Raw genomic sequence first — 16,584 nt, 5'->3', positions numbered from 1 at the left:
TCTTTCCTACCTCTGCTGTTACTGCCTGACCAATATTTATCTGGTATTTCCCTTGTTGCTAAGATACCATCAGCCTGTTGGAACAAGGAATGTATTTATTTACATGGTCTGGCTTGGTGAGCATTCCCAATTTCCCATTTAAAAAAAAAAAAAAAAGTTTGAGGTTTAAAGTTATTTTTGAAAGCGTTTGAATTTTTTTTGTCAGGCTGAAAGAAAAAGATGACTGAGAGCTGAGACCACATGGCTTCAAAATTGGGTTTTTTCAGGACTAAGAGCCAAATTCTGAGCACCTCTTGGAGAGTTTTTTATGTTGTGTTGTGTTTTGTTGGGTTTTTATTTTTGAGATCTTGGAGGAGTAAATTATATTATTTTTGAGCAAACTATTTGGGTTGTTTCTTATTGCTGGCACATAGCCCAGGAGAGTAAACAAACCAGAATGTGCTGCAAGCACAGAGAGGGGGAGAAACACCATTACTTGTGAAAGTCTCAGCGCTTGAAGCTGGATTTGTTAGGACAGAAATGTGATTTTTACTGTGTGAATCCAGATGGGGGAGAATGAAACCTGCAAAACCCTGCATTCAAACCTGCTCAGCTCACCTTGCCTGTGGTCAGGGAAGGGCTTCTGTGCCCTCAGAGGTGAATTTTGGGACTCTCTGGAAAGTCCTTGGGACTGTGGCTCTGTTTTTAAGTATGCAGTAGATACAGGATGATGACAATGCTCAGGGAAGGCACAGAGCACTGAGCAGATGTGCTTTAATTCCACTTAAATCACATTGTAGCTGATGATTTCTTAGGTTTTCTTTCTCCTTTTAACAAGTCCCTTCAGAAGCTGTAAAATGTGCAGCTCCTAAGTGAACCCTGGAGAACTGTGATCCTGGAAACTGCTGCTCCCACTGGGAAAACAGTTTTTTGTTAACTGTTTTTGCTGTTCCACTGCATTATTTGATTATTTTATTGCATTGTTTGATTGTATATGCATTTAAAAATCCTGTGAGTAGCATCAAAATGCAGCGTAGTGCTCTGGGCTTCTCCTTTTCCAGCACACTCCTCAGGTGTCTTTTTTTCCTCTTTCTCCTCTTCTAAACTGACTCTAGAAAGTCAAAACAGTCAAGATCTCTATTCCAGTGTCAGATAGTTCAAGTGCAGGGCTGAGCACTGGATTTTCTGGGAAGTGCATCACACTCAGAGGAGGAAAGTTATCCCTATGGGCTTGGATCACAGCATATTCCCAGAGATCTGTCACATCCTGTCCTGTTTATGGCCTGCAAATGGGAGCATAAATATCTTTATTTACAGTGATTCTGTCTGTGTGTGTGACTGGAGCTCTCAGGGCCATAACCCACCCCCATTAAGGCACAGGGGGGCCAGAGGCACTTTTCAAATCCAAATTAAATTTGCATTTATTCAGCTGTTTTCCAAAAGACTCCAGAGGCAGGATCTGGATGGGAAGAGAGGGACATGATGTATTTTGTGGGGTGAGTTGTGTTGCTAAGGGAGCTCACTGGTGTTGCCTTAGCACCAAGTATTAATAGACTCGACAAGGCCACGGCTGTTATTTTGGTGTGATTACTTCTAATTAATAGCACAGCAGGAAAGTAAAAAAAAAATAAAAAAATAAAGAAAAAATGAAAATAAAGAAAGCCAAGCTATTAAAGGGTTGTCAGGTGCACGAAGACAGAATACCTGCTTGCTCACCACATGTGTGTGAGAGCTGCCGATGTTGTTAGGGAGGGTGTGTGATGTGGGTTGTCCTTTTCCTCTCCCCCTGAGCAGTTGTCACCATTGTCACTCATCCCCTGCTGCTCTCTGGTGTTGTAGGAGTGTGTGTGATTCGGGGTGTGAGATTCTGTCTGCTCACAACACAGAAATGAAAGAAAAAGCAGCAAAGGAGGAAGCAGAAGGGCAGGGCCAGACTGTGCAGGCGGGGGAAGTGCCTGGTGTTTGGGGCACAGGGGACCTGCAGGGTGCTCCACAATCTGTGGTGGCTTTTCCAGCTCTTCCCACCATCTGAGAGAAGCTCTGGAGCCACCCAGATGGCAAAATTCTCTTGTGACCTTCTGAATGTGTCATCACTTAGAAGATTAGCAAGAAAAAATACCAGTGGAGAACAAGGTGTTTCCTGAGTGTAAAACTCTTCTGTCCCATGGGACCAGTGTTGAGAGATCATTTATATTTAGAAAAGCTCGTTGATCTGCAGTGTTCAGTTGATTTCTACCTTTTTTTTGTCAGAAAGAAAAGGTGAAAAGAGCAGTCTCAAAGGATTTGACAGTTTGTGTGATGAGCCTGCAGAAGCTTGGCTGGGTGGTTGGGGTGTGCCCAGCGGTGTCGGTGCTGTCCTGTGCTGTCACCAGGGTACAGAGCTGTGTCATCTCACCCAGCCCATGGCCTGGGGCTGTTTTGGGGGATGTCTCTGCTGGGATTTCACAGGCAAACACCCTGATCCCGGCTGTTCCCTCCCAGCTACGCCATCGCAGACAATTCCTACCGCTCGCTGCGCACCGAGAGGAAGGATCAGTGCATCCTCATCTCCGGCGAGAGCGGCGCTGGCAAAACCGAGGCCACCAAGAAGATCCTGCAGTACTACGCTGTCACCTGCCCCGCCAGCCAGCAGGTCGAGACCGTCAAGGACCGGCTGCTGCAGTCCAACCCCGTCCTGGAGGTACCTCCCCACCGAGTCCTGGCCCTGGGAATGCTCCGGTTTCCCGGCGCTGGGACAGCGGGACTCCCTGGGCCGGTGACAGTGTGTCCTGGGAATGCTGTGTGGGCACATCACCAGGGAATCCCGCTCTGACTCCCTGCCAAAGCAACCCTGGCCCTTTCCAGCCCTCCAGGAGCGGTTGTGGCATGGGTGGGGTGCGGGGAAAGAGGGGATTTGGCGTGGGAAGAGCTCTGGGTCACTGCAGGACTCTGCAAAAGCGCACATCCCAGTGGGCAGCTCAGAAAGGCTGGGTTTGTTTTCTGGTGCTGTGGTGTCCTCTAGTGTCCAGCCCCAGCTGTGTGCAGTGCCTCGAGATATCCCTGTGCCCTGGATCCCTCCATCCCTGTATCCCTCCATCCCTGTATCCCTCCATCCCTGTATCCCTCCATCCCTGTATCCCTCCATCCCTGTATCCCTCTATCCCTGTGCCCTGGATCCCTGGATCCCTGTGCCCTGGATCCTGTTCCCTGGATCCCGGGAAAGGTGAGCTCCCAGCAGCAGGAGAGCCCTGCAGCCGCTCTGGCAGCGAGCTGGGACAAACGGCTGTGGTGGCAGAGGAAGCTTGGGAAAGGCTGTCAGACGTGACATATGTTGTCAGCAGTGGACTGGCATTCAAATCAGCTTGCAGGGGGGATGGAAGTGTTTTCAGAGGAAGTTCCATCTGCACTGCCTGCACGGGGTGTAAAGATCAGTGTTAGAATTCAGGGAGCAATCTGTTTCCTTCTGGGTTTCCAGGAAGGAAAATCCTAGGCTGTAAATAAATAAATGGCAGCTTCACCCAAGTGTTTATAAATAATCAAACTTGGTACTCATTTATTCCTCTCTGATTGTTTTCATTTCAGGCCTTTGGAAATGCAAAAACCCTTCGGAATGACAACTCCAGTCGGTTTGGGAAGTACATGGACGTGCAGTTTGATTACAGGGTAACTTGGAATCTGGTTTCTGTTTCAGGAGTGGTCCCAGTTACAGGGGTTCTCTGTGCTCCTGTACTGTGTGTGTATTGTTCTTGTATTGTGTGTGTGTGTAGTGAGTGCTTTTGCAGAGCCTGTGGTAGCAAAGTTTGGGTCCAGAGGGTTTTGTAGCTCTCACTGTCCTTTCACTCCTCCCTTATTTCTCTGTACAAGGAGACAGTGAGATCAAACCCATTTATTCCCAGGGTATGTTATTTCTAGTGCACTGTGCCAGTGGATGCTCCCCAGGTAAATCCACATAAACCAGCTGAAGATAATCCCTGTCCTGTGTAACTTTGCACCAAGTTTGTGTCCACTCTGGTCCCAGCTGCCCCACACCAGCAAGGTGGACACAGTGCAGGGGCTGAGGAGCTCAGCACTGCCATCCTCCAGGCCTTTAGGTCTCCTTTAACCCTCCACACTTCAGTTTTGGTGCTTTTCCTTTGTGGTGAATTCCTGGAAGGAATTTTAGCACTCAAATCAGCCCCGTGCTGGAGCTAAAACACAGCTTGTGGCTCAGAATGATCATTTTCTGTCCTTTTGTGGGTTTTTGCTTCAGATCTTGTCTTTGAGCAGACAACCAAGAAGCAGAAACATTTTCCTCTGTGATGCTGAACTCTTTCCACGTGTCTGGTTTGGTTTAGGGGGCTCCTGTGGGGGGCCACATCTTGAACTACCTCCTGGAGAAATCCCGAGTTGTGCACCAGAACCACGGCGAGAGGAACTTCCACATCTTCTACCAGCTGCTGGAAGGAGGGGAGGAGGATCTGCTGAGGAGGCTGGGCCTTGAGAAGAACCCACAGCAGTATCACTATTTAGTAAAGGTGAACATTAACTATAATTCTTAAAATATATTACAGGAGCGGGATATCTCCAATTGACTTTGTCATTTCAGAAATAACTCTGAGATGACTGCTATAAAAAGAAACACAATGCATTGAGCATGGATAATGTATCTTTGATGATTTATTTACTTCTTTATATTAAACTGTATCTTTTTAGGGTCACTGTGCAAGGGTCAGTTCCATAAATGACAAAAATGAGTGGAAGATTATGAAGCGAGCCCTCTCTGTTATCGGCTTCAATGACAGTGAAGTGGAGGTGAGGTTTAACAGCACAAATTTTCCTACTTTTAAGGATTTTTTTTCTGTTTAATTTGGGATTGCCTGATTGAAATGTGTGAATCAATTCAGAGTGAATGTATTCCCTACAAAAATCCTAAGAAAGATACAAAATGCTCTCCTAAAATGTGAATTAACACCAGAACCTCGCTGTGTGTTCATTCCATCATCCTGATCTCCGCCTGTTGCTCCCATGCCAGGATTTGCTGAGCATTGTGGCCAGTGTCCTGCACCTGGGGAATGTCCAGTTTGCTGCTGATGAGCAGGGGAATGCTCAGGTCACTACAGAGAATCAGATTAAATACCTGGCCAGGGTGAGTATCACTAGTGAAGGAGATATTACAGGAAAGCTGACCTGTAAAGGATTCCTTACTTTGAGCTTGGTATCATTGTATAATTTTAGACTGTGATTTAGAAGTTCTCATGAATTTCACTTTTATTTGACCTAAATAAAATTCAAATATTATCATCAAACCCCTTTAATTGACAACTTCTCTCTTTACCACCTGACCCACCACTGCCTTGAGGTTTCCACCTTCGGGCAGTGAGGTTGGAATAGACTCGGGAAAAGATTTTTAAAGAAAGAACCACCTTTGTGTTTTTGCTTGGTCACTTCCTTCCAGCCAGTTCATTTGTTAGCTCTTATCCCTCCCAGAAAGGAGGGAAGGGAGGGATTGATGCTGCAGGGTTGTTCAGTGTGAGAGGGAAATGAAGGGTTGTTTCAGTGGGCTGGGATTTTAGGAAAATGGAATGTACAGCTCCATAAATGAACTGAATATCCTGCTTGCAGCTGCTGGCAGTGGATGGCTCTGTTCTCCGGGATGCACTGATCCACAAGAAGATCATAGCAAAAGGGGAAGAGGTAAGAACAGGCCCTGGGGATCTGGGAGGAAAATGGGATTAAATGAATCAGCTCTGCCAGCAGTTCCCTTGTCACCTCTCTCAGGGGGTTGTCACTGCACTGGTGACAGTTCAGCCACGAGCAGGATGCTTTGAGCGGCTGTTTAGTGATGATGAGGCAGGAAAAGGGCATCCCTTGGTTTGGGGAGGCTGCTGAGTGGCTTTTTTCTGCTCCTGCCTGCAGCTGGTGAGTCCCCTGAACCTGGAGCAGGCAGCCTACGCCAGGGACGCCCTGGCCAAGGCCGTCTACGGCCGCACCTTCTCCTGGCTGGTCAACAAGGTCAACAAATCCCTGGCTTACAAGGCAAGTGAACCTTCTGTTTGTTGATATCCAGCCAAACGTGAAAGCAATTTCCAAATCTTCCAGCTGCAAAGTTCCATGCTTTTAGTCATTTCTAAATTAATTTGTTTTCCAAATTGCGCAGTAAACGCTGGGATTAAATGGTGGCGATCCAGGGATGGGTCACAGCTGTGAGTAAATATTTACATTTATTTTCCTCTCTGTTGCAGGAAGAGAAGTTTCCAGGCTGGAGAAGTACAACAGTTCTAGGATTGCTGGACATCTATGGGTTTGAGGTTTTCCAGCACAACAGGTTTGTTTTGATATATTCTGAATTACATTATTCAGTTATGGTGTTTTCTATGCCTTGTCACACAAGGCTTTATTCCATTTCTTAGTAAGAGAGGTGGCATTTAAATGTCAGGACATCAGGTGAAAAACTGATCATCACAGGGCTTCTAACACTTAGGACATCCACCTAATAATTAGCATTTCCAGCTATTAATGGGCCTGGTATTTTAAATAAACTGTTGGGTTTGGGGTGTATTCATGGCTTACCTTGAGCTGGGCTTTTGTCCAGCTCTCCAGCCCAGGGGTGGCTCTTGTGGCATCTTCCCATGGTGATGACAAACCAGAGGATGGGACTGGCAGAGTCTGGAACATCCCTGGCAGGTAGCACTGAACCAAGACTCTCAAATTTGCAGTGTTATTGGGCCTGTATTCAAAGTTTTTGTGTTCCTCCATGTTCCATCCTTCATGTCCATTTTTCCCTCCTTCTGGAACTATTTGTGTTTCCCTAAATAATAAACTCACTAAATGCATAGAGTGAGCAAATAAACACAAAAAAATCCTCTTGATTTACTGTATCCCTGCTGCTCCCACTGTTTGTACCTCCTTCTGTACAACCAGTGATTGTTCTTCTGGTTTTCCCTTGCAGCTTTGAGCAGTTTTGCATTAATTATTGCAACGAAAAGTTGCAGCAGCTCTTCATAGAGCTCACCCTGAAGTCAGAGCAAGAGGAGTACGAGTCCGAGGGCATCGCGGTAAGAGCCCAAATCCCCCCTTGCCTCTCCTCCCAGAGGGAAAAGGAGCTGCTGCCATCATCCCCAAATAAAGGAATTAAAGAACTTCCCTTTTTCCCTTCTTTTTGAAACCCTGGTAACTGTGTGAGACAGCTGGAAGTGAGTAATGCCATCCCAAGCTTCTACCCTGATTTTAATAAAGGCAATGTTAGGAAAACAAATGTGATGAGTGAAAAAGCTTTGACAGAAAGATTGCTTAAGTCAGGTGCTCTCTGAAATGTTCTGAAATTTACATGTTTCTCTTCCAGTCTAGAGTTGTTTTCACCTAAGTGTGATTTCTTGTCTTTGCAGTGGGAACCAGTTCAGTATTTCAATAACAAAATAATTTGTGATTTGGTGGAAGAGAAATTCAAAGGCATCATTTCTATTTTGGTGAGTTGAAAACAACTTTTTGAATGAAAAATTTCAGGCAGTGTAGTGGAAAACAAGGGGGAAAACATGGGAAAAAATCAGTTTATGTTTCAAAGTGTTTGAGTAGGTGGGAAGAGCAATAATACACTGAATAGTGGCACCATTAAAAGTCAATGCATCACCTCCATGGGCTCTGGGGAAAGCAGCTCCCAGTCCAGGCAGTCTGGAAGGAGGGAAATGTTTTCCTTTTCAGCTCAAGAATTCTTCATTTATTCAGCTAAAAGTCAGTCACCTGTGGAAAGGCCAAAGGGCCAAACTGGGGCAGAGTTTCAGTGAGGTCAGAAAACCCTGGAATTTGTGTTTGTAGGATGAGGAGTGTCTGAGACCTGGGGATGCCACAGACACGACATTCTTGGAGAAACTGGAGGAGACTGTGAAGAACCACCCTCATTTTCTCACGTGAGTGTTCCCTCACTGAGGGATTCCAGCGTGTGGATAACATCCTCACTGTGCTGGGCCCCACATAAAAGATGGTAATTTTCTTTTACAAAGAGATTTGATCGATATTTAAGATAATATAAAATAGGTTGTCAACACTAAGTGCCTGACTGAGCTTCAGAATGTAACAGGGGCAACGAAACTCTTGTTTCTGACTCACATCTCACCTTGCAGATTATTTATTTCAGTTTTGGAGCTCCAAATGTTTGTTTTGTCTGAATGCTCAGTTTAGGATGTCCACATCTTATGTGCACACAGAAACACTCTGCAAGAAACACTGAAATTCCCCTTTTAATTAGACATAAATGCATTTAATGACACTGCTGGTTGATAACTTCATTTACCTGAAAATCACCAAGTCCAGTTTACATTCCTCGCTCACCTTTGCACAGTCCCACTCCAGGACTGAGTGTCCTGGTGCTTTTTGAAGAGATTCCTGCAGGATTTTGTTTCTCCTGAAGGTTTTTGCTCCCTCTCCACAGGCACAAACTCGCTGACCAAAAGACGCGCAAGTCGCTGGGGCGGGAGGAGTTCCGGCTCTCGCACTACGCTGGGGATGTCACCTACAGTGTTGCAGGTAACACAGAAAAACCAAAAATCTGGGCCTAAAATAGATCCCCACATCATTTGATCAACCAGATTAATTTCAAATCTCAATTCCCTGCCTTGAAGTTCCAGTGGAACAGCCTGAGTGGTTTGTTTTTCTTCCAGGTTTTCTAGATAAAAACAATGACCTTCTCTTCCGGAACCTGAAGGAGGTGAGTGTGCAGAGAGGAGGTTTCCAGGACAGGAATGAGGAGTTGGGTTTAAAATGAGGTGGCACCTGAGGGAAAGGATTCTTCTAGACTCCACCTGGAGGCTGTGGGCTGTCTGCCCACAGGGCTGCGCTCTGAAAAGGCTGATTGAAATCCCAGTATTCGTTTTGTTATTTTAGTTTTGTCCTCGGGTTTCTCTGGTAATTCTCTGTACTTCATCTGTGAAAACATCTCTCTCTGCAGACTATGTGCAACTCAGAGAACCCCATCATAAACCAGTGCTTTGATAGGACAGAGCTGACAGACAAAAAAAGACCTGAAACGGTGAGAACTCAAGAGCTGGAGGCGGCTGTGGCTGTTCCCTATTTTTAAAACATGAGCTCTCTGACATGATCTGAATTCAAACCCCTCACATCATATTCTGCTGGTCAGGTCATCCCTTCACGTGTAGTTTGTTGTTGTTTTTTTCTCTCCTAGGCAGCAACTCAGTTCAAAAACAGCCTCTCCAAACTCATGGAAATCCTGATGTCCAAAGAACCCTCCTACATTCGCTGCATGAAACCCAACGATGCCAAACAGGCTGGTACGGCCCTGGGGACAGAGGCAGAGCACTGCATCCCAGTCAGGGAGGAACAGAAAGGAGCCAAATGAAGCCCTGCACGATTCTGGGTTCATTTTGGGTCTGTGCCTGAGCTTCTGTGAGGAGGGGTGGCAGTGCCAGCAGCCAGGAGCCACAATAGGAGCGCTGCTCTTGGGTGTAGAGGAAGGTTGTGGTTAAAGTAAAGAATTATTGACCTATGTAAATTCAGTATAATGACCTTATTCTCCCTCAGTTTTTGTTCCTCTATGCATAAATTATCCCAAAGGAAAACTTCATTTTGGAGCTGAATATAAATAATTAAAAAGGGGTGGGATGGGGGAAGGCAGGAGACACAAAATCGTGTGGGACTTGTGCTGTGAGGATTCACTGGAGATAATTGTGTGAGATACAACAAGAGCTGAACATTCCCCTTCTCTAGACCAAGGGGCAGCTGTGCACTGATTGTGTTTCTCCATTTCCAAGATCGGTTTGATGAGGTCCTGATCCGACACCAGGTGAAGTACCTGGGGCTGATGGAGAACCTCCGCGTGCGCAGAGCCGGCTTCGCCTACCGCAGAAAATACGAGGTTTTCCTGCAGAGGTGAAGCTACTTTGGAATTCTTTCCTCTGCTGCTCCCTTCTCTCTGAGCTTCATCCCATTGATGTTGAGGCTGGGAGCTGTTTGGAACAGCACAGGGGAAGATTTACCACCTAGAGGGCTGAGAAGCTTGGGCTCTCTCCCTTCTCATGACCCCTCTCCCTCCTTGGATTCTCTCCCTAAGATTTCCTCTCCTGCCAATTCCCAGGTACAAATCCCTGTGTCCAGAGACGTGGCCCACGTGGGATGGGCGGCCCTACGATGGGGTGGCTGTGCTGGTGAAGCATCTTGGCTACAAACCAGAGGAATACAAAATGGGACGGTCAGTTCTGTGTTCTCAATTTGAGGTTATGAATCACTGCATGTCCCTGTTGTCCCTTTGAAATAAAGCTTCTCCAGATAATGGGGGAGGGAAAGATTACAGAGCCCAAAGGGGATGCCAAAAGCAAGTTGCTCCAGCATGTAAAATGTAGTTCTGTATTTCTATTTCCAGAACAAAGATTTTTATCCGCTTTCCCAAGACCTTGTTTGCGACAGAAGATGCTCTGGAAGTGAGGAAGCAGAGTCTGGGTGAGGCACTCACACTTGCAGTGGATTTCTGTTTAGAAAGTTGAGTCTTTTTCTACCAAAATGTGCTTGGTCACAGTTGCAAATTGCTGCTTTTCTTGCAATTCCAGCCACAAAAATGCAGGCGACGTGGAGAGGTTTCTACCGCCGGAAGAAATTCCTGACCATGAAACGCTCAGGTATGAGAGACATGAAAGAGGGAGAGATGTTCCCCCAGCAATTCCCATCCTTTTACTGACATTTATCCCACGTATCTTATTATTAAAAACTCATATTCTTGCCCCCATGCCTCACTGAAAGCTGGTAATTTCCATAGTGGGTTTTCCTGAGCATTTTTGGTGCCAGTTTTGTGTAGAGTCAGTTTGGGGATGAAGGATGATTTGAATCCCTTAATTCAAAATCTTTGTGTTCTTTTTAGCCATCACCATCCAGTCCTGGTGGAGGGGAACCCTGGGACGCCGAAAAGCTGCCAAGAGGAAATGGGCAGTGGAAACAATCAGGAGGTGTGTGAAGAGCAGCCCAAGCCATCAAACATCACATTCCTTAACAATAACGTGCTAAAAAGAAACTTTATCACTACAGAGGTTTTTTTTTTAAATAATTACAACTATTAAATAAAACCCAGGAAATGGAACCTTTAAATACCACTAATTTTGATGACTTTTTAAATTTTCTAACAATATTTTCCACACCCACAGGTTCATTAAAGGCTTCATTTACCGGAACCACCCGCGGTGCCCAGAGAATGAGTATTTCCTGGATTACATCCGATTCTCCTTCCTGATGAACCTCAAGAGGAACCTACCAAAAAATGTCTTGGACAAATCATGGCCAACTCCTCCCCCATCACTCTGTGAGGTGGGAATGAGCCCTGGGATGTGGGAGGGGAATCCAGGCCTAGAGGATTGCAGCTTCTTGGAGTGTGGTGCTGTTGCAGCACCATTTTCTCCTGGGTTTTTCATGTATTTCTGAAATTCCCTTTAATTTTTCTCTTAACAAATTCAGTTCTCTCTGTCGCTGTTATTATTCTGCATCTCCTTGAACTGGTTTATCCGCTCAAAACTAAATATCGGTAGAAAATCCCAGTTACCTTATCCAAAGAATTGTTTGGATTGAAGGCAGAGCTGGAAGGAAGGAAGGGCACAGCAGTGCAGAGAGGAGGGATCCTGGTGTTTGTTCCCCATTCTAAAGCAGCCAGAGAAATCCCAGGGCAAACCCCCATGGAGAAAGGCAAAAAATCAACTACTTATTATTTAATTCTTGGTCAGGAACAGCTTTTTAAACCAGCAGTGCATTTTCTGCAGTTGCTGCTGCTGTGTGGGGTTTGTCAGTGGTTCTTGGCTGTTGGGGTTTTGTCCTTGTTGGGTTTGTCCCTCTCAAGTTCCACCTTCTTGGGTTCATCGGTGTTCTGGGCTGTTGGGTTTGTTCCTGTTGGGTTTGTCAGAGTTCTGGGCTGTTGGATTTCTGTCCCTGTTGGGTTTCTGTCCCTGAGGGTTTGTCCCCAGCCCTGAGCTGTCCCCTCTCCCGTGGGCTCCCCGCAGGCGTCGCAGCTCCTGCGCAGGCTCTGCATGCAGAACATGGTCTGGACCTACTGCAAGAGGATCAGCCCTGAGTGGAAGCAGCAGGTGAGGGGCACCTTGGCAGGGTTTCCCTGACATTCCCAAGGGCAGAACTCCCAGGGAATGGAGGAGAGGAGCAGCTGGATGGGAAGGAGGGCCAGGGCCCTGCCCTGGGACTCAGGGCAGCAGTGGGGAGCTGGAGGGCTGTGAATCGCTGCTGTCTGGGGTGCCACAGGAACAGTGGCACTGATTTGGGTTTAAGTTAGACACAAAACACTAAAAGCCTGGAATGTGCATAGAAGAGACCCCATTCTATACATATTTCAATAGGTATTATTTAAATAGGCAGTGGAGCCAAGCCCCTACATAATTTCTCCATTGAAAGGCCCTGATACTCTGCCCATGGAAGCTAAAAATATAAGAAGCTGCATTATTCTGCCTGTACCATGTAAAGTAGAGAGTAAGAATCCTGCAGACACAAACCCAGTCATTTTCCAAACAGAAGTTACAATTTCAGCTGCTCTGTCTAAAAAGAATAAAATTCTAATTCTTTAGTCTAAAAAGAATAAAAATGATACTGAGATTTAATTCATCTCATGGAAAAGTAGGGGGAGGGAGTTTTTGTATTAAATAAAAAAGCTCAGTAAAGAGGAGATGCTGGTTTTAACTGCCAAGGTTTTTTATTGCATGATCTCTCACCTTCTGCAGTGCAGGGACACCTGGAGTGAAAGGCTGGGGCTGAGCCTGTGATTAAGGACAGGGGATTAACTCAGCTCAGCAGCTGCTTTCCCCCAGCAAACCAGACTCACTGATAAGGAGCCTCTTTTATCCCCATTTTTCCCTTGTAAATCATCCCAGGGGCCCTGTCCTGTGTCACAGCCTTGGCCCCACGTACAGCAGTGGGGATTTCCCACTTTCCCAGTCCCTGGTTTGTTCTTGGAGCAAAGGAGCCCAGGGGCTGGAGCTCTGCCACCTCCAGGGACTGCAAGTTTAGGGTGACTCCTCATCCAAACAGGAACTAAATGATGACTAAAACCACCAAGGGAACATCTCTTCTAACACCAATGTATCTTTTTAATGAGGAGAAATTTTATACTAAACAAGAAAACTTCTTTTGTCCTTGCAGTTGGAACAGAAAGTAATTGCCAGTGAGATTTTCAAGGGTAAAAAAGACAATTATCCTCAGAGTGTTCCCAGGCTCTTCATCAACACTCGACTGGGTGAGTGGGGGTTGCCAAGTTGAAGAGAAAAAAGGAAGGGGAGGGATTAATGAACTCTTTTCTTACTGGAAATTCCTTTCTGACCTCCCCACCTCTTTGGTTTTAATACAGGTAGAGAAGAAATAAATACTAAAGTCCTTCAGGCATTAGCAAATGAAGCACTTAAGGTAAGAGATGTGTTCCAATACTTTTGTCAAGCCCCCAGGTATTCAGCAGAGGAGCAATTAGATTTCTGGAGGAAGTACAGCAGGCATTTTATGTTGTATTAAGCTTGTAATACTTTTGAGGATAGTCTGGGAAGGGCTGGCAGGTTAGAAAGTGGAGATTTGGGCAGTTTAATGATGTCTGTTAAGAACTGAATGGGTTACAGCTGCAGGGGAAGGGGGAAACCTGGGGTTCCCGGTGCCCAGGCTGTGTCCAGAGCTGCTCTGGGGCAGCGAGGAAGTTCTGGCACAGAGGATTTTGGGCATTCCTGGTTTCCCAAGCCCTGGTTGGTGCCTGCTGGGGGCTGGCAGTGCCCCAGATGGGATATGGCCCTGCTCACTCGTGTTTCAGTACGCAGTGCCTGTGGTCAAGTACGACAGGAAGGGCTACAAGGCAAGGGCACGGCAGCTGCTGCTCACCCAGAGCTCGGCAATCATCGTGGAGGAGTCCAAGATCAAGCAGCGCATCGACTACTCCAACCTGACAGGTGGGAATGGCACAGGGATGGGGCTGGGCACTCCCCTGACCCTGCACCTCAGCTGCACTTTAGTATGCACCACTACAAACTCCAATTTGTCCGTGTCCTGGACAAGAACAGATAAGCTAATCCTGGCAAGCATTTTAGTGTCTTGAAATTGCGTTTCTCTAAAATGAAGCTCTGTAAAATGTCACCAAAATTACTCAATTCATCTCCCTCAACCCTCCCCCTGAGTTATTTCCCAGTTGCAGGGCCTGGCCCGGGGGGGATTGCACCATTCCTGCACAGCAGCTGCCTGGGCCACTACTGCAGCTTTTTGTCCTCAGAGTATCTGACAGGGACCAGATTCTTAGCGAGGGGGAAACTGCTGAGCCTGCTGCAGCGTGGTCCCTGCAGCCCTGGGCTGAAGCCTCTCCCCTCAGCCCCCTGCAGCCTGGCAGCTGTGTGGGGAACAGCTGCTGCATTCCTGGGAGAGGCTGTGAGCCCTCCCCAGCTCCCAGCAGTGGGTGACACTCTTCTCTCCCTGCTAGGCATCTCCGTCAGCAGCCTCAGTGACAACTTGTTTGTGCTGCACGTGCACTGTGAGGACAACAAGCAGAAGGTACCAGGGGCTCATCCTCCCTCCTCCAGCCCCCTCTGGACAAAGGGTGAAAGGCCCAGGGAGCACATGCAGCTGGGAGGAGGGTGACAAGGTGACAGGGATGTGACTTTGTGCCAGCTCTTTCATTGCTATTTCCCTGGGTTCTTAGCTGGGGATCAGCAGTGTTTGTTGGCCCCCTTTGGTGCTGTCCCTGTCCCTTTCAGCAGGGTAGTTTTGGTACAGTGACCCCAAAGCCATGATCCTAAAGCATGGACTCTCCTCCCAGGGAGATGTTGTCCTGCAGAGTGACCACGTGATTGAGACGCTGACAAAAGCAGCCATTCTGGCCAACAAAATCAACAACATCAACATCAACCAGGGCAGGTGAGTGACACCAGGGCCCTTCCTTGGCTCTGCTTCTTCCTCTAACCCATCCAAATGTACCCAATCCACCTCAACCAAAGCTCCAGCACAGATCTGGTGCAGCTCTGTTAACACCCAGCTCCTGGAGAGTCCCACACACTCACCAGGGCTGTTCTCACCCTTTGCTCTCCACAGCATAAAGTTCACAGTGGGACAAGGCAAAGAAGGGATCATCGACTTCATCTCGGGATCAGAACTGCTCATAGCCAAAGCCAAGAATGGGCATCTAACAGTGGTGAGTGTGGGCTGGGGATCACTTACCCTGGATCCCAACCAGCACTCCAGCATGGGACACATGCCATGGGATGTTCCTGCCAATGGCAGTGCCCTGCTATCCCAGCCTTTCCCCCAGTTGGAGCTGAGCACGGGGCTCCTGCAGCCCTGAGGGGCTGCCAAACTCCCTCACACACAACAAGGGACTGTCCTGGCACTCACTTTTTATTTCCAACCCCCCAAGATTCTAGCAAATCAAATTTTAAATACATTTAAAAACCTCAAACACAATCATTTCCCCTTCTCAGCTTGTTTGTGGTGGTCCTGACAATCCACAGCTGATTTTATGCACTTATTCAGAAATATTGAGAAATACTAAGAAATAAATCCAGAACAAATCCAGACTGCACTGACTCCCAGCAATGAGAGCTCCCATTAGGACCAGAGGCTCTGCCCAGCCTCAGCATGTTGAGGAATTAAAACTTTTGCAGTATTTTGAACACACTTTCAAACCTGTCCTTCTCCTGCAGGTTGCTCCTCGGTTGAATTCCCGATGATGAAAAATTCCCTGCTCCAGGACCTTTCCTTCCACGGAATTGGCTGAACGTTGCTCCCAGCAAACCCCCTCTTCCTCGCTTTGCTCTTTCTTTTATTACCAAAGATCTGCACTTTCAGAACAACCACAAAATACATCCTTGCTCTCTTGTCTTACTCTCAAGACTCCCAAACAAAGGCCTTCTCCTCTCTTCCTTACCTGACTGAACGTGGGGGTCCAGCACAGCATCCCTGCAACCACAGCTCAGGACCTGCTTTGAGGGAGAGTTTAAGCCCTGATGGAAATGACCAAAATTTGTGCTTGTCATCACCAAAAAAAAAAGCACAATCAGAAAACAAGTAACTCTGCTGCTTTCTCAGCCAAATCACTGAAATGCCAAACTTTGTATTCAGAATGTTTTATGAAGAATTTTGCTCGGAGATGTTTTAATGCTTTGTGTTACAAATATAGTGAAGCCATATTGTGTAAATGAGTAAAACCTGTAAATACTTTATAGCCAAGGATGAGATGCACTACCAGAGATGGAGTTGATGTGGAAACTTTTATGTTTTAGATTTGGAATTTTTGTTGTTTTTAGTTTATGGTTACAAGGTATAACCTGAAAAATCCATCATGTAACTTCTTCACTGATCAGGAGCCAGAGACTTTTATCTTTTTTTGAAGTCAGCTGTCCCATTTCTTGCTCTCTATTTTTATACCATAGGAATTTTTCATATCCACACCAACACAATGCAATACAAACTGCAGAGGTTACCACTGCTCTGGGCTGGCCATGGGATGTACACGAACTTCTCCCCAAGCCTTTCCCTGTCTGGGAATCCCCACTGCCCCTTTCCCACACAGCTCCACAGGCTCTGAGCAGCACCTTGAGGAAAAATGGCTTTTCCTTTTGTTCCTAGCCATAACTGGAAGTCTGATTCTCACAGTATTTATACCAGTGCCTCAGTGCTGCCTTACCAGGGAGGGCTGGG

The 16,584-nt window shown here is 46.7% G+C and overlaps 1 protein-coding gene across 11 annotated transcripts in view; it reads left to right on the top strand.

Annotated features, from left to right (window-relative positions):
• The window catches only part of MYO1C (myosin IC), a 50,638-nt gene extending 34,556 nt beyond the window's left edge, over positions 1 to 16,082 (top strand). For all 11 annotated transcript variants that reach the window (XM_086859925.1, XM_086859933.1, XM_086859930.1 and 8 more), the window contains 29 exons: positions 2,461 to 2,659; positions 3,541 to 3,621; positions 4,293 to 4,472; positions 4,651 to 4,749; positions 4,970 to 5,083; positions 5,560 to 5,631; positions 5,854 to 5,973; positions 6,180 to 6,262; positions 6,887 to 6,992; positions 7,323 to 7,403; positions 7,750 to 7,841; positions 8,363 to 8,457; positions 8,592 to 8,638; positions 8,879 to 8,959; positions 9,113 to 9,218; positions 9,699 to 9,816; positions 10,022 to 10,135; positions 10,307 to 10,383; positions 10,491 to 10,559; positions 10,799 to 10,883; positions 11,079 to 11,238; positions 11,922 to 12,005; positions 13,066 to 13,159; positions 13,271 to 13,326; positions 13,715 to 13,850; positions 14,372 to 14,442; positions 14,708 to 14,805; positions 14,980 to 15,079; positions 15,588 to 16,082. In XM_086859925.1, the coding sequence (XP_086716051.1) occupies positions 2,461 to 2,659; positions 3,541 to 3,621; positions 4,293 to 4,472; positions 4,651 to 4,749; positions 4,970 to 5,083; positions 5,560 to 5,631; positions 5,854 to 5,973; positions 6,180 to 6,262; positions 6,887 to 6,992; positions 7,323 to 7,403; positions 7,750 to 7,841; positions 8,363 to 8,457; positions 8,592 to 8,638; positions 8,879 to 8,959; positions 9,113 to 9,218; positions 9,699 to 9,816; positions 10,022 to 10,135; positions 10,307 to 10,383; positions 10,491 to 10,559; positions 10,799 to 10,883; positions 11,079 to 11,238; positions 11,922 to 12,005; positions 13,066 to 13,159; positions 13,271 to 13,326; positions 13,715 to 13,850; positions 14,372 to 14,442; positions 14,708 to 14,805; positions 14,980 to 15,079; positions 15,588 to 15,614 (2,845 nt within the window). In that variant the 3' untranslated portion in view covers positions 15,615 to 16,082. The remainder of the gene's footprint in view (positions 1 to 2,460; positions 2,660 to 3,540; positions 3,622 to 4,292; positions 4,473 to 4,650; positions 4,750 to 4,969; positions 5,084 to 5,559; positions 5,632 to 5,853; positions 5,974 to 6,179; positions 6,263 to 6,886; positions 6,993 to 7,322; positions 7,404 to 7,749; positions 7,842 to 8,362; positions 8,458 to 8,591; positions 8,639 to 8,878; positions 8,960 to 9,112; positions 9,219 to 9,698; positions 9,817 to 10,021; positions 10,136 to 10,306; positions 10,384 to 10,490; positions 10,560 to 10,798; positions 10,884 to 11,078; positions 11,239 to 11,921; positions 12,006 to 13,065; positions 13,160 to 13,270; positions 13,327 to 13,714; positions 13,851 to 14,371; positions 14,443 to 14,707; positions 14,806 to 14,979; positions 15,080 to 15,587) is intronic.
• The last annotated feature ends 502 nt before the right edge of the window (positions 16,083 to 16,584 follow it).

The sequence above is a fragment of the Cyanistes caeruleus genome, chromosome 21 (assembly GCF_971803275.1).
Source record: "Cyanistes caeruleus chromosome 21, bCyaCae1.hap1.1, whole genome shotgun sequence".
Classification (NCBI taxonomy): Eukaryota; Metazoa; Chordata; class Aves; order Passeriformes; family Paridae; genus Cyanistes; species Cyanistes caeruleus.
This window is presented reverse-complemented; position numbering and strand designations above follow the sequence as displayed.